The sequence below is a fragment of the Glycine max genome, chromosome 18 (assembly GCF_000004515.6).
Source record: "Glycine max cultivar Williams 82 chromosome 18, Glycine_max_v4.0, whole genome shotgun sequence".
NCBI classification, from domain to species: domain Eukaryota; kingdom Viridiplantae; phylum Streptophyta; class Magnoliopsida; order Fabales; family Fabaceae; genus Glycine; species Glycine max.
The window spans coordinates 24833290-24854796 of NC_038254.2; the positions used below are offsets into that span (position 1 = coordinate 24833290).

Sequence of the window (21507 nt, forward strand, 5' to 3'; positions counted from 1 at the left end):
GACTCAGTCTATTATGTTTAGACTATTGTAATATTTGAATGCAATGAATTGTATGAGTATCATCTCTCAACAAAGTCCTAAAGTAAACAAGGCTTCTTCCAATAATCAAGAACTTCCGAGGTATGCATTTAGAAGTCATGCAACACAGAAGTAACTAGAGGCATACCTTTAAGTGTTGTAGTTGAGAAGTATAGACACGTTTTGAATATTCAAAGAAAAGCTGGCCAAGGGCATCAGTGTGGGGAGGCAGAGCAGCACCAAGTCCGGCCATCCAACCATCCATAATTGCAGTGGAAAGAAGTTCCAACTGACCAGTAGACCCCCCCGATGCATCTTCTCCCGTTAAAGATAGAAACTCAAAATTCTCTGCAAGCCAGGATCTAATTTGACGCTGCAGCTCACCCGCTGGTGTATGTACAAAGAGTGCAGCAAGAGCCCTGTTCCCAATTGCAAAACTTTTGGCCTCCTCAGTAATTTCCCTGAGCTTTCCACCAGTTACTTGCTGTCTCCAAATGTCCTATGCACAGTTTATTTCAAAATGCAAAAAGAATAAGTAAAAATGAAGTATCTACATGTGACCTAGGTTAAAACAATGAGAGAAAAAAAACTCTGGTATGTGCCACAAAAGAAACAACACAAAAGCAGCACAAAAACTAAAAGAATAAATGGCATGTCTTTGTGGAAAATTTGAAGTTTAAGAAATGTTTACTTTCTCAGCCTTCATTTCTCAACCAGTTATCAGTCATTTAGCAGATAACATAAGATAGGGACACCAAGAAATGGTCAAAAAAAGGCATTTATAATGTTCAAAGATCTAAAAGTCACAGGAGAAACTACAATTTCCCTCCCCAACAGTTTTCTACACCTTAACTGAGCTTTTCTGTTTGTTAGTGTGTACAGAAATAAGAATATATATAATAGATTAATAAGTATTAGCAGCTACCTCATCAATACCACGTATCTTCAACACAACAGATGAAAATTTGGATTTCTTTTCTGGTTTTAGATTTACTTTAAATCCCTGGATCTGCTCATCAACATATAACACAGGAGACCTACCAGGACTACTCCCTCGGCTGGAACTTCTACTGCGCCCAGTATTAGTCTTCTCAAGAAAGCACTCAACTGGCAAAACCTTCAAATTCAATGTGCAATACATACAAAATCAACAAAATGAACACCACTAGACTCTATAAAACATTCCAAAAATACACAGTGAAAACCTTATTAGAATTTATTTTCTTTTGAAAGAGAAATCCAATAGCCTCTACTGTTCTTACCTTAATTGATTGCAACTCTGGGGATCTAGCAAGCAAAGATCTTATATACAGAATTCTAACACGGGAAACAAGCATGGTGTCCATTACTCGTTTTGGTTCCATCTTTCTAATAAAAGAGAAAACAGAATCCTTAATTTCAGCGAGTATCTCATGTTCTCTAGAGGCACCAGCTTTAATGACAGCAGCCAGAACCTGCAACCAATTTAAAATATGCTCTTTAAATTGGTGCAGACATTTCATTGATATGCAGAACAATCAACCTAATTTGTTATGGATAAAATTGTAAGTACAACCTCTTTTGATGCTAAGTACATGATTATTTCAAGTTGTTATAGAATGGGAGCAATTCCAGCTGTAAATATTATCTTAGTAAATGTAGAAATTAGAATAGCACAATTATAGAGATCAGCAGTTAGCATTATAAACACACAAGATTATATATATCATGTACAGTGCTTAAGAATAAAACATTCATTTTCCAGCATGTTCCCTGCCATTGTTAACAGTTTCTGTTAATATGGTATCAAGAGTTGGTCAAAATTTTCCCTGATTTTTTGGGTGAACTTAGGTCCCACCGTCTCACTGCCCATAATAAGAGGTTCAGAATCCTAATACTCTAGCAGTCAGGCAGCAGTGTGCTGGTATCACAGGCTTCTCACCAGGTTTCACTCCTCTCTCATGTCAGCATGTGACAGTGCAAGGAGCCAGTTGTCCTCGGGTTTCCTTTCCTGGCAATGCTTTGCCATTTCTAGTATATTTCTCTGGTGTCTTGACTCTCTTTATAAACCACTCAAACTAGAATCCCCACTTTCAATGTGGGCCTCATGTCCCATACCTTCCAAAGTTGCAATTGGATCTTAACATCCCTCCATGATCCACACTCCACAGCCCCAACATATATGCAAGTTGGTCATGCACTAGCACTTTGACTGGTCCTAAGCAAATAATATAATGCCAGGCATCACCAACCATGCTGTTCACTTGTAGCTGAGAGCCTGAGGCATGGTGAAAAGCTATATACCAACTGATAAGACACTTGGGGTTTATGTGGGTGCACAAAAGGCATACATTGAAACACAATGTCTCAGGTTCTTATCAATTGTTATCAATTGGTAAATCATTTAGTATCCATCAAATTTGTGTCATGAAGGGATTTATGAGGGCGCTTGAAGGTTTAAGAATTTTATGGTTTTTTGCAAGATTTGAGTGAAGGAATACATTAGAGCACAGGTCGATGAGGCTTAGGTCATGGGTCAGTGAGGTTTAGAGGTGTGAGGATGAAGATTGAAATTTATGATTTTAATTATGAGGGAAGGCAAGCTTGAATAGGAATTTTAGACATTTTGCCCATAAATTATACAGCAGCTGACACTTTACAATCAACAAAGACAAGTGTTGTGTCCCATACATCAGGAGTGTCACAAGTGTAATGTGCTCTACCCCTGAGATGAGTGTAATTTCCCTAAAGTTTTTTAATGCATCCAAGTTATTGAATTGTCCAGTGAGTAACTAGAAAGAGGTTAGATGCATATGGAAATGTTCAATTTCACATATATGATCAGAATTTAGATATTCTTCCCAGAAAGACTCAGCTTAACATAACTGAAAATAACATATAAGATAGCACAACTGCACATATTAGCTGTTTTCAGTAAAATGAATCATAAATACATTCACGCATACCAGCATCAAAAGCTTGTTTGCACCATCAGATATGGCAGCATGCCCTTCATATTGATCTGGATCAAAGTCATTCAGGGCAGCAGTAAGATATTCACCAGCAGGGGTAGTCTTAACTATTTCAGAGCCAGTTTTAACTAGAGCAACCGTGCCATCATTTTTATCAGTGGCCAAAGGTGAAGGAAGAACACCCATAGAACGAGAACTTGTATTGTTGTTGGTGCCATTCCTGTATCAAGCAACCAGAATATAGTCAATATTCAATAATCATATACTTGAAAAGAAAACAAAACTTACAAGGAATAGAATAAATTGTACCTTCCAATATCCCGAGGCTGAACATTAGCTGATCCACGAGCTAATGGACTTGACAACTGAAAATAAGGCATGAATTTTATGGAGCCAGAAATGCCCACACACAGCAAAGAAGCATGACTATTGATATAAATAATTGTTACATTACTGTTTGGATATGTTATTTGTGACATGTGGTATGTATATTAAAATACAACATGTTGCTGATTCCTGATTGATCAAAAGAAAGCAAACAATGGTAGGAAAAAAGACATCTGTGGTTGCAGCCATGAAAATAGAAGCCAGTTTATGAATCAAAAGTTCTTCAAAATCAAACACTACTTATGGGTAAGATATAAACATTTGGTTTAGTGACACAACCACAGTCATCAAAAGAAAAGTATAACAGGGCCATATACAGTGTAACTTATATTTTAAAAAAGGATCATAATTTGATATACAAACGTTAAAATAGTTAGTGTCAAATTTAAAAAGCTTGACAACAATTCTTCCCTTTATATACAACAGTTCATAGTGATAGTATACAGTTAATCTGGTATGTAGTGAAACCCTCCTACCTTAGGTGATCCAGCTGTAGATGCTTTCTGAGTTAATCTGTCAAACAATTTCTCATTCTCTTCATGCAACCTCTGCAAACCATCAAAATATCAAATGGAGCCTCTCACCAGTCCAATATAAAACTATAGTAGGCATATCAAAATTCAATACAGCTAAAGAATTAAACAAAAGGTGTGTTTCATACACACTAAGTTAAAGTACAATGAGAACAGTACAGGACAATTATTCAAGTTACTGGACAACTTTTGGTTCTGTACATTATTTGGTATACAATGGACAGCACAAACAAAATAATATAAAGTTTACTGAAATACCCTTTTTAATATATTAGATAACTGTTAATAGCCATGATCGTGTTACTGAATTGGAGTATTGTAAAGGATCAGCAGTTATTCAAGCTTTTCACCGATCAAATTATGGACTGCGGAAGAGGAGGGAAAGGAATGTTTGATTCTGCCATTGTTGATCACTTTGATCGAACTAGGCTCAGGATACCATGATAGAAAAGATAACAGAAATGAAGGGGGAAAAATCAGTTTCATTAACCCAAAGATTCAATGCTTTACAGTTTTATATTTATAGACTAGTTAGTTAGGACAGCTAACTAACTGAGCAACTAACTCCAACTAACTAAGCAAACTTAACTCAGTAAACTGACTACCCAGGACTGCAGTTGAATAACTGCAGATCCTTTACAATACTCCAATATACTGTGACCCTCTCTCTCTCATCAGAGTTAAAAATGGCCTTCCCTAGTGTCGTTGCTTTTCTTCTTCTGTAGATTCTTTCAGCTATAAGTGATTTCCCATCTCCGATCTATTCATTATATGATTTTTGAATGTTATCCTTTTTTCTAGCTACTTTTTCTATGGATTGGATTCCTTTATTGGGATTCTGAAATCGTGATTCATGTACCAAAGGTGTTATGAGCAGAATTTCTGCTCTATGTTTCCTAGAATTCGAGGACTAGGAGACCTCCAGAAAAAGGGGGATTAAGGAAAGGAACTTTTCTGATTATATTGCTTGCTTCATTACATAATAAGCGTCCCATATATATAGGCACTAGCCAAGGATGCTGCTCTGGAAACAGAAGGTGCTAGAATGCGAAAATAAACTAACAGAAAAGCAGAAAATGGAAATGGCAATAATGAGTGCTGCAAGATGGGAAACAACATGCCGACAGCATATTCCTTATGGACCAATATCCTCCTGCCAGCTCAGCGATGCCTAACAGATTCTGTTAGAAATAATATTCAAGGTGCTTGAGTGGGTTGCTCCTGCATTAGGGTTGCTGATCTTCTGCTGCGTCTCCAATGGTGCGTTGCAGGTCTGCTGCTTGTTCTGTTCATAACAAAAGGTTTCATGTCTTTTTTACTTATGGGTCTTCTCAAGTTCTTTTTTTTTAATTCATTTGTAGCTTAAACTTTTCAATTTTCCTATTGACTTCCTGTTTTGTTTGCAATGTGATTTGAGTTCAGAGAATAGTTGAAAAGTGGAACGTGATCTTCAAAGGAGTTACAAGAATTTATATTTTTGTTCTGTCCATCATCATCTTTTTTGTTCTGTCCCATAATCATTTTCAATATCAAACAGGGAACAAAAAATTGTGTCATGCTGTCCCTTACCCAAAATAAATATTCAGAACTTTTAGAAACAACTTATATACTGAGTATATCTTCTACAAAGTAGAAGATCAGCAGAAAAGAAGATACAAACCAAAATTTAAGCGTGTTTGGTTTTGAGGAATGAAAAGAAGTAAAATAGAATAGAAAGAGAGTGAAAATTAAATATGTTTGGTTAAAGAGAATGAAAAAGAGATGAAATATTTGATTTAAAGTGGTTTGGTAGGTAAATACATTTGTACCCGTTAGCACAATTAACATGAAGAAACACTTCTTTTCTTTTTTAACAAGGCATATAATTTACAAAATTATCAAGGTGAATCTTAATTACATAAAGTGTCCAGTAGTTATGCAGGAAACACTACTCAATCCAGAAAAAAATAAAATTAGCAAAATAAGTGTTATCATTTAAGAAAATGTGCTAAAATTTCAACTATCTGAAACAGCGTTAAAACCTATATTAAATAGCATAAAAAATCATGAGTAATATATAATATTTTAATTCAAGTGAATGAATAAAAAAAATCAAGTGAATAGCGTTGCTGAAGAACTAGTGGCCTCACACACAGATCAGATAGATCATATTCTTATCACTTTGGTTCACCACATAGCATTCGTCCCAGAGGTGAGCAAGGCTAGTTCTGTAAAAATAATTCTTCAACGCCTTTCACTCTCAAACACTGTAGCTTTCCCCTATTTTCATCTCATTTTGCAATAAAAAACTATTTTGTGGGCCCATTTTTTTAAAAAAACTTTCATACATCTTTCATTTCAACCAAACACACTTACTTTTCTTCTTTCTACTCCTTTCCATCCTTTTCACTTTCATTCCTCACAAATAACCTCCACCAAACACAATGTTTAAGCCTTGTTCACTTGGCTCCAAGTTTAGCTTTTATCTTTTTTTTCCCTTTGATCATATATATTAACAAAGCTACCATACTAACTATATCCCCATTTCAGTTTTAGACTTAATTGTTGCTATCAAAAACGATGGTCCACTCATACCATGTTCCTGCATGTATACCATTTTGCATCTTCAAGATGTACAGTGATATGGCCAGTAATGCTTTATATGAAAAAAATTGCTATATAAAAACTACAAAGAAGTCAAGCAATAACAATATATTAATAGGAAACAACAATTAGACGACTACGTCAATAAGACACAATTGCCAAGCATAACAAACCTCAATCAGTGCATCACGTTTCTTGAGTTCCTCATCTAGTTTTTTGGTTACTGCAGAAGAGTCTATGCCATCACCAGTTGGTCCGGAATTGGATTGATCAGCAGACTCTGTCTCATAGACAAATGTTGACCTAGATTCACTAGATTTAATAGCTTCATTGAATTGAGTTTCAAGAGTTCTAATTTTAGCCTGCATCAGAGAGGAAAAACATAGAACACAGGAATTATCTGGCAAGCATGAAGAAAGATAACATATCATTACACCTAGGACTAAGGATTAACTTAATTTATTTGTATTTAAATCAGAGAATTCAGGAAAGGATGTTATTGATAGTGTTCAAACTAGCCAATAATTAACAAATTGCAGTGACCCAAATTATGACATAGTGCTATTGGTACAGCTTTGTGCTGGAGATGTCACCAGTACACATAAATTTGATAATATATAGCACTTGGTAGCATGCAATAGAAAGAACTGCACAGGCAGCATCAGTGGAGAGAGAGAGAGAGAGAGAGAGAGAGAACAAAAGGTAATAAAAATTTAGGGGTGAGAAGCAATTGCAAAGAATATAAAGCTCAATTATAATTTATTACTTAAAAATGTTATATATAAGATCATTCTAACTTTCATCAAGAAACTGAAGTCGTTAAAGTTAGAATCTGGACTTATTAGACCATTCAAGAAGTTCCTAATGAATAGGTAATGCAAACTAGCATATAAAAAGATTTAGGGAGAAGAGAGAGAGAGAGGAAAGTGTTTCTGTAGATGAGGATTCAACCCAACCATAGGTTGGGAAATGAGGCAGTACATATAGGCAGTTGCATAATAGAATGATAAAGCTGTTGACAGTTGTAACTTGTAAGTACAACTGTCTAACAGAAAACTAACCTTACAACTGTCTAACAAAACTAACCTAACCTGAGTTAGTTAACTGTGAGAAACAGTTAACTAACCTCTGATTCCAAGAGATACAGAAACTAAGTAAAAAACACTTGGGGAGTAAAATACTACTCTCTTATAGCATAACATAGGACCAACCTGCAAACTTTGGATGGTTGAATCTTGCTCTTGTATCTGCAATTTTTGATCTTGCTCTAACCGTAAAAGTTGAGCGACTTGATTTCTAAGCTGATTATTTTGTTCTTTCTCTATCTTGTGTTTATCTGACAGCAAAACATGTTCCGACTGCAACAAATAAAAGCAATAATGTAGCTTGGTGACTACACAGATGCCTTTATATTCAATGGTATCAACTAAGTGTTAACAGCACAGTATGAATTTTCTCAGGCAAGTTTTGGGCACATTTTGCAGTTCAAAATATCGAAGCATGTTAACTAAACAAAGTAATGTCATTAACCTTTTTGAACAATTCATAGAATTAGAAAAAGCAAAATAATATAGTCAAGTTGGGATAAGATGACAATAGTCAAATAGTTATCATTATAATTTTATGGACCAGAACTTAACACAATGTGCAAAACATTTGACAGAACACCAACCTCAGCAAACTTAAATCAAAATGATATCAGAAAATGCACAATGGTAGATTTGATAGAATACTTAATTGTGATTACACAGTCAAGAAACTGATTTAAAATTTTAAATGTTGTGTAAATGTCTTAGCATGTTGCAGCACAAAAATAATGTGGAATTGCTCAACAGATTAACATAAGCCAAACATGCCATTTTCAAAACATAATTTTCAAGCCACCAAATAACCAGTCACTGCATAGAACTGGAAAACTATAACAAGCTAATTCAAATAACAAACCTTTAAATCGGTCTGCAATACAGAAGAAACTTTCCATGCTTTCTGCACTTCATTGAAGAGTAGAATGCACTGATCATTTGCATCTTTAAGTGCTTGCTTGAGTTTCAGACCCTCTTGCTTTAGATCATGAATTTCTTTTTCTTTCTCATTCAGCTCCTTTCGCGCATCATTTGCCTATTAAAAGATGACAAATACAATACGTGATATAAGTAGAAAATTTGAAGCCATTAGCTCCTAGTTTACACTCAACATCATTCTATCCACATACAATCTTATCAGATGTAATTGTAATAATGACTTTAAAAATCTTCTAACAGAAATTCACACTGATGAGTAAAAAAGATCAAGAGGAGAAATGGGAATAGGAACTTACAACATCTCTCCACTTTTTAATTGTGTCTCGGTTTCCAAGGCTTAAAGTAGAATTTCGAGCTCTAGCAGAGAAATTGAGAGACGACAATGTCTCAGATAAATTTGAAATACTTGGACACACATTCACAATCATCAGAGCTTTTGAACTCCCACCTGCAAACATTAAAGAACACTTGCAGCAAAACTTAGATCATGTGCCTGAAATCAATCAGAGAGAACTGATCCCAAACCATGATGAATAATGAAACAATTTATATAATTAAATGGGGAACCAATTTACAGAACAGAAAGTGAAGAGCAAGAAAAATAATACTTAAATGAAGGTAAATCCTTTTTTATGCATAAAATGCAGGTAAATTTTAAGTGTTGCTTCATGTACCAATGTCTTTGTCTATCCAACATAGGATAAGGTATCCTTTGGTGGAATAAAATTCACAATGACAAGCCTTCAATAGATGAGAAACTCATTTTACTAGCATCACAATTGGGCGGGCGCAAGAGTGCATTCCACTTATGAATTGACAGATACAGGTTTCATAATTTAACTCAGAGCAGTCTAGACATGTAATTACTTTTCCAGGCAATACTCAATACAAATTTAGTGCCATACAGAATAATCTTATTGATGCTAAGTAGATGAAGAATTTTTCTTATATTTTGAGAGAAGAATTTCATTACAACAAAATAGAATACAAAAGGGAAAGAGGATATTCATCATTCAAATAAAAGAAAAGTCAAATAACAGGGAACAAAAGACAGCAGTGTAGCAAGGCCACCCAAACCCAAAACAAAAGAAAAATAGGCAAAGAATACAGGGACAATAATATCATCTAGGAAAATTCATGGAGAAGCTCATTGTTCTTCCTAATGGCAGTGACCTCAAATTTTTATAATAAGTTGAAAGAAGCTCCATGCCCATTATCACCTTTTAATTAGCTTTTGAATTTTTTCCCTTTCTGATATTGAAAGAGGACATCTTTTTATTATCTTTGTACAATATCTTATCTTTAACAAACTGTTTTATTTGTGAGGGAGAAAAAGATAATAATTGTTTCTCTTTCAAAGATGGTCTATTAAAAAAAGGGGCTGTTCAAAATTTCAGAAACAAAACCCAATTATAATCAGGAAACACAGACAAGCAGGGACAGATCCAGAAAATTTGTTTAGTGGGGGCAAAAAGACAATATGGAGTACAATATTTTTCCAAAAGAAAAACACTATAAATTTTTATGAAATACATAATTTCATGACAAAAAAATCCAAATAATCTAAGCTCCTACAAATTACAATTAGGTCGAGGTATGTGTTAGTGTCACTGACTTATTACATTTGTTTAGTATTAGAAGAGCAGAAAGGTAACAATAAAAAATGATAAGCAGTAAGATTAGTGCTAATTTACTCTCTCTTCTTACATCCATTTAAAAAAAAATGTCTTTTGGGTGCAACATCTATTTTTTAATGGGGCAATCTTTTTTATCATCAAATATAAGAAGTAAAAAAATTATCTTATGGGGGCAATTGCCCCCATTCCCCTTAACCTGCATCTGTCCCTATAGACAAGGGTCCTCTTAAGCATTGATATGAGGGACTAATTGGAATAAATATATAATATAAATTAAACAAAACAATTATAGCAACAGAAGAGTACATGTTCTGCAATATATTTCCAAATTAGCAACAAGACCACCAGACAATCAAATGAAGTCAAAATCAGACAACAGCTTCGTGAGAACCCAATCTGGATTAGTATTAAGTATTAACAACAATTCCATAAAGATCAATGATGAATTACAGTAACAGGCAAAGTGTGTTAAGTATTTGTTCGGACTTAAGCACAAGAGGAGAGCCCAACCCGAAAAACTAATCCATTAGGTGAGAGAGCTTCATGAGTCATGACTAGAGCCTCATGGCTTAACTACCACATTAAGTTTCTGTTTCTACTCAATGTTGAACTCCAAACATTGCCAATTTGCCACCCCCTTAAAGAGTCAAGGTCCACAGCAGCTTTCACTCTATCAACATTAACCCGATAGTAGCCTTTTAATCCAGCCTATATAGGTAACCGTTTTCATTACCTAACTCAACAAAAACACCAATTGTTAAGATTTAAGCACAAGGGCCCCAGCCCAAAAAACTAGTCTGGTAGGTGGGAAAGCCTCATGGCTTAAGTACCACATTAAGTTTCTTTTTCTATTCAGTGTGGGACTTCTAACAGTATTTGACATGATAGCACATTAGCACACTAACATAATGTCGAATTTAAAGAGAACAATAATCTTTTGAGAGAGAATTTAGAGAATCCATGATAGCACACTAACATGGATAACATATAGAAGCTTTGTACTACATTTAGAGAATAAAAAGCTTTTATTCTTGTAGAACGTAGTACAAAGCTTCTGCATGTTATCCATATTATATATAGATTCTATATAGACTTAGTGGAGACTATACCCTAGAATTATAATATGTGATGCAACTTCCTAAACACTAATACCCATGAACCTTAAATTCATTGTAGCATGTGATACATGAACCACACACACTTCTAACACTCCCCCTCAAGCTAAAGCTTACTAAACTTTCAGTTTGTTACAAATAAACACAATTTTTATTTAAATAAAAGAAATATAAAACAGAAAGTCATGAATGCGGAAAGACACCCAACAAGGTCTGTGTAAGGAGATCTGTCCAACCATGTTAAAGTTAGAGGTGGGGACTGAGAGAGAAAACAGAATATTTTTAGAGAGAATTTAGAGGATGAAAAGCTTTTTATTCTTTTCAAATGTAGTACAATAGTTCAGCATGTCATCAATATATACTCTAGATACACTTAGTGGAGACTGTTCCCTAGGATTATAATAAATGACGCTTCCTAGACACTGATACACACAACAACAACAACAACAACAACAACAACAACGCCTTATCCCACTAGGTGGGGTCGGCTACATGGATCAACTTCCGCCATAATGTTCTATCAAGTACCATACTTCTATCCAAATCATTAAGTTCAAGATCCTTTTTGATAACCTCTCTTATAGTCTTTTTGGGTCTTCCTCTGCCTCGAATTGTTTGTCTTCTCTCCATCTGGTCTACTCTCCTCACTACAGAGTCTACCGGTCTTCTCTCTACATGCCCAAACCACCTAAGTCTATTTTCCACCATCTTCTCTACAATAGGCGCTACTCCAACCCTCTCTCTAATAGCTTCGTTTCTAATTTTATCCTGTCGAGTCTTACCACACATCCACCGCAACATCCTCATCTCCGCTACACCTACTTTATTCTCATGTTGGCTCTTGACCGCCCAACATTCTGTTCCGTACAAAATCGCCGGTCTTACCGTAGTCCGATAAAACTTTCCCTTTAACTTGATCGGTACCTTTGCATCACATAACACCCCCGATGCTTTTCTCCATTTCATCCATCCTGCTTGAATGCGATGATTCACATCCCCTTCAATTTCCCCATCATCCTGTATTACAGACCCAAGATATTTAAACCGTGTGACTTGAGGGATAATATGGTCTCCTATTTTCACCTCTGAGTTAGAAACCCTCCTTCTTTTGTTGAACTTACATTCCATATACTCCGATTTGCTTCTGCTTAGGCGAAAGCCATGTGTTTCTAGAGCTCGTCTCCAAGTTTCCAACCTCTCATTCAACTCCTCCCTCGACTCTCCAAGGAGGACTATGTCATCTGCAAAAAGCATGCATCTCGGCGCTATCTCTTGGATTTGTTCCGTGAGGACATCTAGAATTAAGGTAAAAAGGTAGGGGCTAAGGGTTGACCCTTGATGCAAACCAATTGTGATGGGAAAATCGTCTGACTCTCCACCCTGTGTCCTAACACTAGTCGATACCCTATCATACATATCTTGGATAGCTCGAATATATGCAACCCTAACCCCTTTCTTCTCTAGAGCTTTCCACAAAATCTCTCTAGGCACTCTATCATACGCTTTCTCCAAGTCAATAAAAATCAAGTGCAAGTCTTGTTGGGCCATGCGATATTGCTCCATCACCCGCCGTAATAAATAAATTGCTTCCATGGTCGACCTTCCCGGCATGAAACCAAATTGATTCTCAGTAACTTGAGTCTCCTTTCTTAATCTCCGTTCGATCACTCTTTCCCATAATTTCATGGTATGACTCATGAGCTTGATTCCCCTATAATTTGCACAATTTTGTATATCCCCCTTGTTCTTATAGATTGACACTAACGTGTTTCTCCTCCATTCCTCCGGCATGCGTTTTGACCTCATAATTTCATTAAAAAAAATTCATTGTAGCATGTGATAAATGAGCACAGACTTCTAACAATGAAAAAACCACACCTGACTTGTAAAATCTCATTGGCATCTTAATAAGCAGAGACAATATGTCAACATTCCATTAGGTGTAACAACTCAAAGACCAAATTGATGTCACAACAATAAGTTCAAACTTCAAAGATAAAAAGAGGGGAGAGAAAATCAATACCAAGTGAATCTGCAAGCAGTTTTGTTAGCAGCGAATTTTCATAAGGAATAATATCTTTCTTTGATGTTAAAGAAGATAAAACATCTCCCAACCTGCATATTCATTTTAAAAATGCAACAAGTCAGAAAATAAATTTTTCCCTGCACCACATTCCTCAAGAAAGCTTCTCAAGGAAGCTACCTAGTCTATAAAAGAAAATCTATATATATGACAAGACAATAGCCAGAACATGAGAGAAGTTAGGGAGAATTAAATTACATTTCATTTTTGGAGATATAAATAAGTGTTATACAGTACATGGAACAGGACCAGGTTCAAGTGTTACAGTATGGTTGCCCTCAATCTTCCTTGCAGAGAAAGGCTTATCTGAAATCCTCACCTAATCAACATTACGAACGAACTGGATTGTGAATATGTTGTATTGCAGCTGTAAAATCCAGTTCGTCGTTGATAGGGGAATTAAGGAATTAGGTAAGACATTATAGCCCTTAAATTTAAGTGTAGTACCTGAACACCATAAGTGAAATGCAAACCCACATCTATTATTAGGAGACTAAGTATCTAAACATTTGTTCCCCGAGCAGAAACAGAATTAACAATCTGATTAGCTAACTTAGTAACATTTGCAACAGATAATGAAAACTGATAAACCACCAAATCTAAGACAACAGAAAATACTTGAAGTGCACTGACACCTAAAGACATGGATGGACAAACACCTGGCTAACTATTAAGCAAATACCAGTAAATTTGCTACTGAAGAGAAAAAATAACGCATTGAAATTACATACGCTGAAAGAGACTTCATAACATGCAGCAAATCTGTGACACGGTCCCCACTATCATCTTCTGTTATCAAACCTTCACTTCCAGCTAAATCAACCAGAGAGAGTTTACTATAGGAGTTTTCACCAGTGATCAAATTGTTATAAAATACATGTATCGTGACAATCCTGACACAGAAAGGCATGAAATCCAGAGCTGAATTAGTCTACAGCAGTCACAAAATCTGGCAACAAATGCACAGGAATATCAAAATAATAGCAACTGCAAATGAAAAAACTTTTACAATCTTCTTTCTGATAATAGAATATCACAGTGATACATTTAATACAACAAGTTACTTATGTGTTTCTAGTACAAATCTTTGAAAACAAAAAAAAGGTGAAAACAAGGTGGCATTTTATAATTATTTGTGAAAACATAAAATGAAAATAGACAATGTCTTCCCAAATCATATATATATATATATATACACACGGTCATACAACCATACACAAATGGTCAAGATTGCTTTAATTATTTTTATTCTTAACCATCCATTTAAATAATATAGCTGAGATTAGCTCCTTTTACACTCTCACCCTTCTCTTGATAATTGATATGCTTCCTATATGTATATACATCCCACAAACACAAAGCAATCTTCTATTTGTGTGCATTTAATCTCAACAGCTACAATGGTCAATGTATGCTAGCAAAACAAGTCTATCATGCCACTTAAAATGACACACTATACACACACATTTATATATAGCATGGTAGATTACATCCCACAAATCAATCTTCCATTTATGCATTAATCTCAACAGCTAAATTGGTAAAAATATGATATCAAAAAAGTCTATCGTGCAACCCAAAATGACATAAACAAAACCACTTTTAACGTAACGCTGTAGAATGTAGACTGAGAATTTAGACCGTACAAATGAGATACGTTATTGTTTGATAAATCATTTTCCCGAGTCTGCAATGAAGTTTTTAAAACTTCAGAAAACTCAAGAGGGTTATCAACGTTTTCCTGCACCAGTTCAATGAAACATTCAGGTGATCCCAAGCAGAGTTTAGGCGCGCTTTTCCCTGCCTCCAAAAGTAGATCCCTTGTCTGAAAACACGTAAAAGGAGATAATAAGAAAATTTACTGATCCTAAGTGAACAGAAAATTGGGAAGCACACTAGAAATACAGGAAAAGTGTACAATACATGATAAGTGAAAACAGAAAGAGACCTGTTCGTTATATAGCTCACAAACTGTAACACAGAATTTATATCGAGAAGTAGATGTTGCATCTAAATTGGCTAAATCAAACAACTCCTCAAAACAACGAGCATATAAACCCCGATCATAGCTTGATCCTTCCTGGGAGTAATGAATGAACATCAAAAAGCAATTGATTAAACCAATCATCATTGACTTAAGACAAAAGATGTAAAAATAATTCACCCATAGGCAGTCATTTCATTTTCAATTGTTAGACAACATTGAATTTAAGACCCTCTTACAGGTTCCAATTCCTTTTTCCTTTTGTGTTTTATTTGAGAGAGGAAGTGATTTGCGCACACACGCACACAAACAGCAAAAGAAAGAAATAGAAACCATAGTGTGTGTCTTTCCGGAATGGGTTTGTCCAAAAGCAAATATGGAAACATTATATCCATCCAAAGCTGACTGCACTAGAGGTTGAACATCACAGAATAACTCAGCTGAAAACAGAATTTCAAAGGCAAGATAAGCAATGTACATAGTAAATATCAAAGACAATGTTTGAACTCAAGAAAGATAGTAAGAAAGGATAAAATTATTTTACCTTGACCAACATGAGGTCCATAAACTCGGTCAAATTCAAAATCTTTCTTGGCATTAGACAAGGATTCATCACCAGTATTTACACGAATGGTATAATCATCAGGAAATTCAACAACTGAAGGACCTTCATCCTCAAATAATGGCCTTGTACGGCAGAATACTCGTATGTTTCCTGCAAATAATATTAATTGCTGGATTTTTCAGCTCAGAAAAGCTTATGTATGAGTATGCTTAAATAATAGGATCATTGTGTATTCATATAGCTTCAGTTCCAGTTATTATATATACAGTGTGTTTGGCTGACCATAAGAGTAGATATGAAGAAACTGCCCAATACTAAAGAAAAATTTACACATAAAAACTACCTTTAGATGTTAATAAATCATTGAATAATCTTCTTTTCTCATTGATCAATGGAGATATTCTTGCTTCAGTTTCAAGGGCAACTTGATCTGAAATTCACAAGTAGACCACAAATTTCAAAATTTAGTGACAAAAAACCAACAGTACAATAACTTCACAGGTAAATATAAAAATATATAAAAAAAGTGTACCAAAATTTTAAACAGGGAAATTGGAACTAGAAACAAAAAATAAAAGACAAAATCTTGCTTAACTTCATTTACTTCAAAAAAGTAAATGCTAAAACTGCTAAATCTATTAATGTAGCATAGATCAGGAAACACCCACTTACAACCAATAGCTTGCATAGGGAGAGAGAATGAGAGGTAGAGAGAGAGCGAAACAAAGAGTGGGTGAGTGAAAGAAACAGAGAGCGAGTGAGAGATTGATCCCGTGTTCACTTCACGGGAAGAGGGCATGACAGTTATGGTGCGGCGAACCTGGTGGAGCAGCGGCAGAGAGACAGAAGGAAAAATTAGAGATGCTTCAAATATTACGTCCTTCTACTTCACGTGTTTCCCTAAAGACACTCAAGAAAAAGATTTATGGTTGGTTTTTAAGAAATGGGGTAATGTTAGGGAGGTCTTCATAGCTACAGGAACAGCAGCAGTCGAAAGTATGGTTTTGTCAGATTCAAAGGTGTATCCAATGTCAAGCAACTTGAGAGACAGTCGGATAATCTGATTGTAGCGGGCCTTAAACTACATGTGAACCTACCAAAACATGGAAGGGAAGACAAGAAGCATCTATGGAAAAGGGAGTCTGATAGGGCTACATCTGGTGGACGCGATAAGTGTAAGGTGGCCCAAGTGCAACCCCATAGCCAGCCTAACAAGGGACAACAAAAGACGCTGGATATGGAGGATGTTGGCACCTCAACAAAGCAAGTTGTTGGCAGTGAGGCCGATCAAGATAGACGAGATTGCACAGGCAAAGCGCCGTTCGCAACAGTGGTAGCCAACGGAGGAAAACACGCATCTTGGAGAGGGCAACCAAGAACATTTAGTACGCTCAGAAGAAGTTTGCGAACAATCAGTCTCGCTCAACAATCTCCTTGTCAGTGCCCATGGAGAGTAAAGCATAGTTGAAAAAGGCTTGGGTTGGTCGTCTACGAAACTTAGTAGCGTTTGACAAACTTGAGGAAGAGCTCATGTGGGGTGGCGGGGAGGAGACCAAACCAAAGTACTTGGGTGGTGATATAGTGCTGTTATTGGGTTTGGATCATGTGAAAGCAGAAGATCTATGCAAGGAAGGAGTGCAAAGTGGATTATCTATGTTCCACTCCCTGCAGAAATGGAGTCCAAAAATGTGCACCGGCTTTAGACTGGTCTGGATCATGTGTTGGGGCATCCCAATACATGCTTGGGATATGGAAAGCATTAAGAAAATTGCAAAAAGTGTAGATGTGGTCAAGATAGATGAAGAGGTGGAAGATTTGCAAAGGCTTGATCGGGCTAGAGTCCTTGTCAAGACACCTTGAGCTCCGCTCATCAACCATTCAGTCACAGCGAACACCAATGGAGAAGAGTACATAATGAAGATCGTGGAAACTTGTTATTGTTAGCAATTTTGGGTCATACATATATATATCACATAATTGAATGAGTTAGGGTCAATATATTATTAACCAAAATATTAAAGTGGTCTAATCAATATAAAATTATGACTAAGGGAAGGCTAATTGTGTAGATATCATTAGTGATATTATAATTTGATGAGGGGTCAAATTATAATTATCAAAATTGGGATAACTGATGTCATTAACAATATAAGAGATTATGGTCCCCATTTGTCAAGAGAAGCGACGTATAGTTTCGCTTTTCTTTTCTCTTTATCCCATCAGAAGAGGAAACTTCAAAGAAGAAAAAGGGTTCTCTACATTTGAAAGATTATAAAATCAATTTTGATCCTCATCAATCTTTCATCATTCCGTTATGGCTAATCCAAGTAGGCTTCCGCATTTAATTTTTTATCATGATTCTGAGTATGGGAACACTATGGGATTTTATTCATAGTTATGTCCCAACATTTGGTATCAGAGCCACCCATATTTGATTCATGTATGATTTTGGAAATTTTATTTATTTAAGGTGGCTGACATATTCTAAATTTTAAATGAATTTAGATAATTTGCATATTGTTGGTAAGATCAAGCAAATTACTTTAGATATTTTACATATTTTCATGTACTTTCTGTTCCCTCTTACTTTTAGAGGCCACTACAGGAAATTAAAATAACAATAATGAGCTTCTAAAATTTAAAATAAATAAATAAAGTTAAACTAATTTACTCTAGAAATATTTTAATTTTGGATTTGGTGCATCAATGTTCAAAATTTAGCTATGGTATATCATTTTAATTGTTTAGCATTTGAATGAGTTAATTGAATCAAAATATCACCAAAGTGACCTCTCTTGTGTAGATTGTTCATGAGAAATGTTAACGTGTGTGATTATTTATATGAATGGTGATTGGGCCAAAGGAAAGTTATCATTTAACTAATTTACATACACACTTGTGATGTTAAACGTGTGATGTGATAGGGCCAAAGGAAAGTTAGCATTTAACTAATTTACATACTCTAGGGCACTGTTTCAGATGATATAACTAATGCCAAAGAATTCTTTGCTGAAATTGAAAAACTCTTTGCAAAAAGCGATAAGGCGAAAACAAGTATTTTTCTTACATGACGTATCAAGGCAAAGAGAAAATGTCATGGAATACATTATGGGAATGTCAAATATTGTTTCAAAATTAAGGGCACTAAAACTTGAGCTATCAGAAGACTTGCTTATTCATTTAGTGATAATTTCTCTACCTTCACAGTTTAGTCAGTTTAAAATCTCTTATAACTGTCAGAAAGAGAAGAGAAATGGTCTCCTAATGAGTTCATTTCATATTGTGTGTGCAAAAAGGGAAAAGGCAGAAGCAAGAAAGGACTGATCCATTTCTACTACGGAGGAGAAATCCAGAGTAGATATCGCGCGGGTCTTGGTTCGAACGTTGGAGAAACCTTTCATAGCGAGGACGACGTCGATCCTTGTGGATGGAGTCCAACACTCTGTGGACTTACGTGAGGAGATGGGGGCTGGGTGGGGAAGAACATCGACGGAGTCGGCGGTGGAACAACTCCCCCCATCACCGTTCTCCACGGCTATCGTAGATTCCGATGATGAGCCAAACACCCACTCTTTGCACGGATTTTCACCTGCGCGCTTCTCTGGTAGTCCGATCGGCGGCTCCTCCACCTGGTCACCGCCGTCTACGGTGGATCACCGTTGGAGACGACGGACTGTGGGGCTTTACCCAGCATGCAGGGGTAATGACATCATGACAGGTGCTTACGTGTCCTCCCTACACTGTCACGAGCACCTGCCATCTGCTGCTGACCTGCCACCTCCTGACGCGGACCAACGGGAATGCATCGGTCCAAATTGTTTGGACATGCACCCTGTTGACAGGGCAGAACCTAGGACCTTCTGTCCTAGATAGCAACAGACCCTATTTCTGGAAGGAGACATTGAGGATATACCTCCGCCTGCTTTTAAAAGTCCTTATAATCTTCGGGTAAAGCAGGATGAACCATCGGTCAATACCCCTGGTTCTACTCCACTGGTCAACTACGTTTCAAGCTTAACGCCCCCTTATCAAAAGGAATTTGCAGCTGAGGAGGGGGAAGTTTTGAACCACACTATGGGCCTGGTAACTAAAAGCCCAAATAAAAAGGGGAAAAAGCCTTCTCCAAACTTCAGGGTGTATGTTAGAAGAAAGGAGTGGGGAGCAGTAAATCATGAGGCCCATGTTCAACGTAGCCCCCATTCATGCCTCAATGGAGAAAAGCTTGTATCGCGGAAATCCAATTATGAAATCAGTAAGACACACGAATTTGAAGGGAGGGACACTCATACCTCAGGCCTAGAGGGGTTGATCCCTAATCTACAATATCCACCACATAGTCCTGTTCCTGATAACAGTGCTAACAAGGAGCACTTTGGTAACGAGGAAGCCTTTCACTTGGAGATTGTTAGACAATTGGGGGTATCCTATGTGGAAAAAGATAACAGTAATGTTCATATGAAGACAGAGGCCACTATTACTAGCGGATTTAATGCATCAGCAGATGTCATGGGAATGAAGCATTTTGTATCATGAATATTTTGTCCTTCAATTCTAGAGGGTTGGGTAGTGGAGTCAAGAGGTCAGCCATTAGGAAGCTCACCTTGGCCAACAATGTTGATCTACTCTGCATTCAGGAAACTAAAAAGGAGTCCATAGATAAATTTTTCTGCCAATACTTACGGGGAGATGTTAATGTTTCTTGGGAGGCTGTTCCTTCTACCAATGCAGCTGGTGGTCTTCTGTGTTTATGGAATAACGATTCCTTTGTGGTGGATAGAAGTGTAGTTGGTAGGGGTTATATTTGGCTGGAAGGATTGTGGACTAAAGAAAACAAAAGGGTTTGCATCACCAATATATATGCTCCTTGTGATTTACAGGGAAAGAGAGAGCAGTGGGAAGAGATTAAACTCCTTAAACCTTCCTTTCATGATGGCCCTTGGTGCATTGTAGGTGACTTTAATTCTATAAGACATCACAATGAGAGGATCAGCTCATCTCAGTCAGTGGGGAACTCATCCTCTATCTCTGAATTTAATTCTTGGATCTCGGATATGGCTTTGGAGGAGGTCAGGTCTGTTGGGAGGAGCTTCACCTGGTATAGACCTAATGGATCTGCAATGAGTAGACTGGATAGGTTTCTTCTATCTGATGAATGGTTAACCCGATGGCCAGACTCTACCCAATTTGTGCTTGATAGAGATTTCTCTGACCATTGCCCCATCCTCTTGAGGTCTACAGCAGTGGATTGGGGGCCTAGACCTTTCAAGGTAATGGACTGGTGGCTGCAGGACAAAGATTTCCAGAAAATGGTGTCTCATAGATGGGGCAACTATCACCCTAGTGGGTGGGGTGGCTGTTGAATATCCTTGTAGTTTAGCCATTTGTAGTAACTTAGTTGGTAGCTTTTTTCAGAGGGCAACAGTGCATTGTCACTGTCATAGCCTCTCTCTCTCTCTTCTCTCCCTATCTTTTGTACTCTATATATATGTACTATTTTGAATTCAATAAAGTAAGGAAAAATGCTCCCTTTTGGTCTCCTTCAACTTGGTATCAGAGCAGGTTGCCGCCGTCCGCCGCCGCGCCGTTCGCCGTCCGCCGTCCGCCGCCGCCAACTCCGGCGGTTTTCTCCG

At 36.7% G+C, this 21507-nt stretch overlaps 1 protein-coding gene across 3 annotated transcripts in view; it reads right to left on the bottom strand.

The window, feature by feature from the left end:
• Nucleotides 1-21507, bottom strand: part of LOC100818895 (kinesin-like protein KIN-14B) — a 44222-nt gene that overhangs the window by 4950 nt on the left and 17765 nt on the right. For all 3 annotated transcript variants that reach the window (XR_003265379.2, XR_419533.4, XM_006602389.4), the window contains exons 3-19: nucleotides 16221-16307; nucleotides 15857-16027; nucleotides 15646-15752; nucleotides 15277-15408; nucleotides 14975-15153; nucleotides 14060-14221; nucleotides 13269-13360; nucleotides 8790-8941; nucleotides 8417-8590; nucleotides 7684-7830; nucleotides 6646-6834; nucleotides 3833-3904; nucleotides 3279-3334; nucleotides 2964-3189; nucleotides 1281-1472; nucleotides 944-1135; nucleotides 167-517 (exon numbers count right to left, since the gene is read on the bottom strand). Coding sequence is in view for 1 of the 3 variants with exons in the window: in XM_006602389.4 (XP_006602452.1) it covers nucleotides 167-517; nucleotides 944-1135; nucleotides 1281-1472; nucleotides 2964-3189; nucleotides 3279-3334; nucleotides 3833-3904; nucleotides 6646-6834; nucleotides 7684-7830; nucleotides 8417-8590; nucleotides 8790-8941; nucleotides 13269-13360; nucleotides 14060-14221; nucleotides 14975-15153; nucleotides 15277-15408; nucleotides 15646-15752; nucleotides 15857-16027; nucleotides 16221-16307 (2681 nt within the window). In the remaining 2 variants the exon portion in view is untranslated. The remainder of the gene's footprint in view (nucleotides 1-166; nucleotides 518-943; nucleotides 1136-1280; nucleotides 1473-2963; nucleotides 3190-3278; nucleotides 3335-3832; nucleotides 3905-6645; nucleotides 6835-7683; nucleotides 7831-8416; nucleotides 8591-8789; nucleotides 8942-13268; nucleotides 13361-14059; nucleotides 14222-14974; nucleotides 15154-15276; nucleotides 15409-15645; nucleotides 15753-15856; nucleotides 16028-16220; nucleotides 16308-21507) is intronic.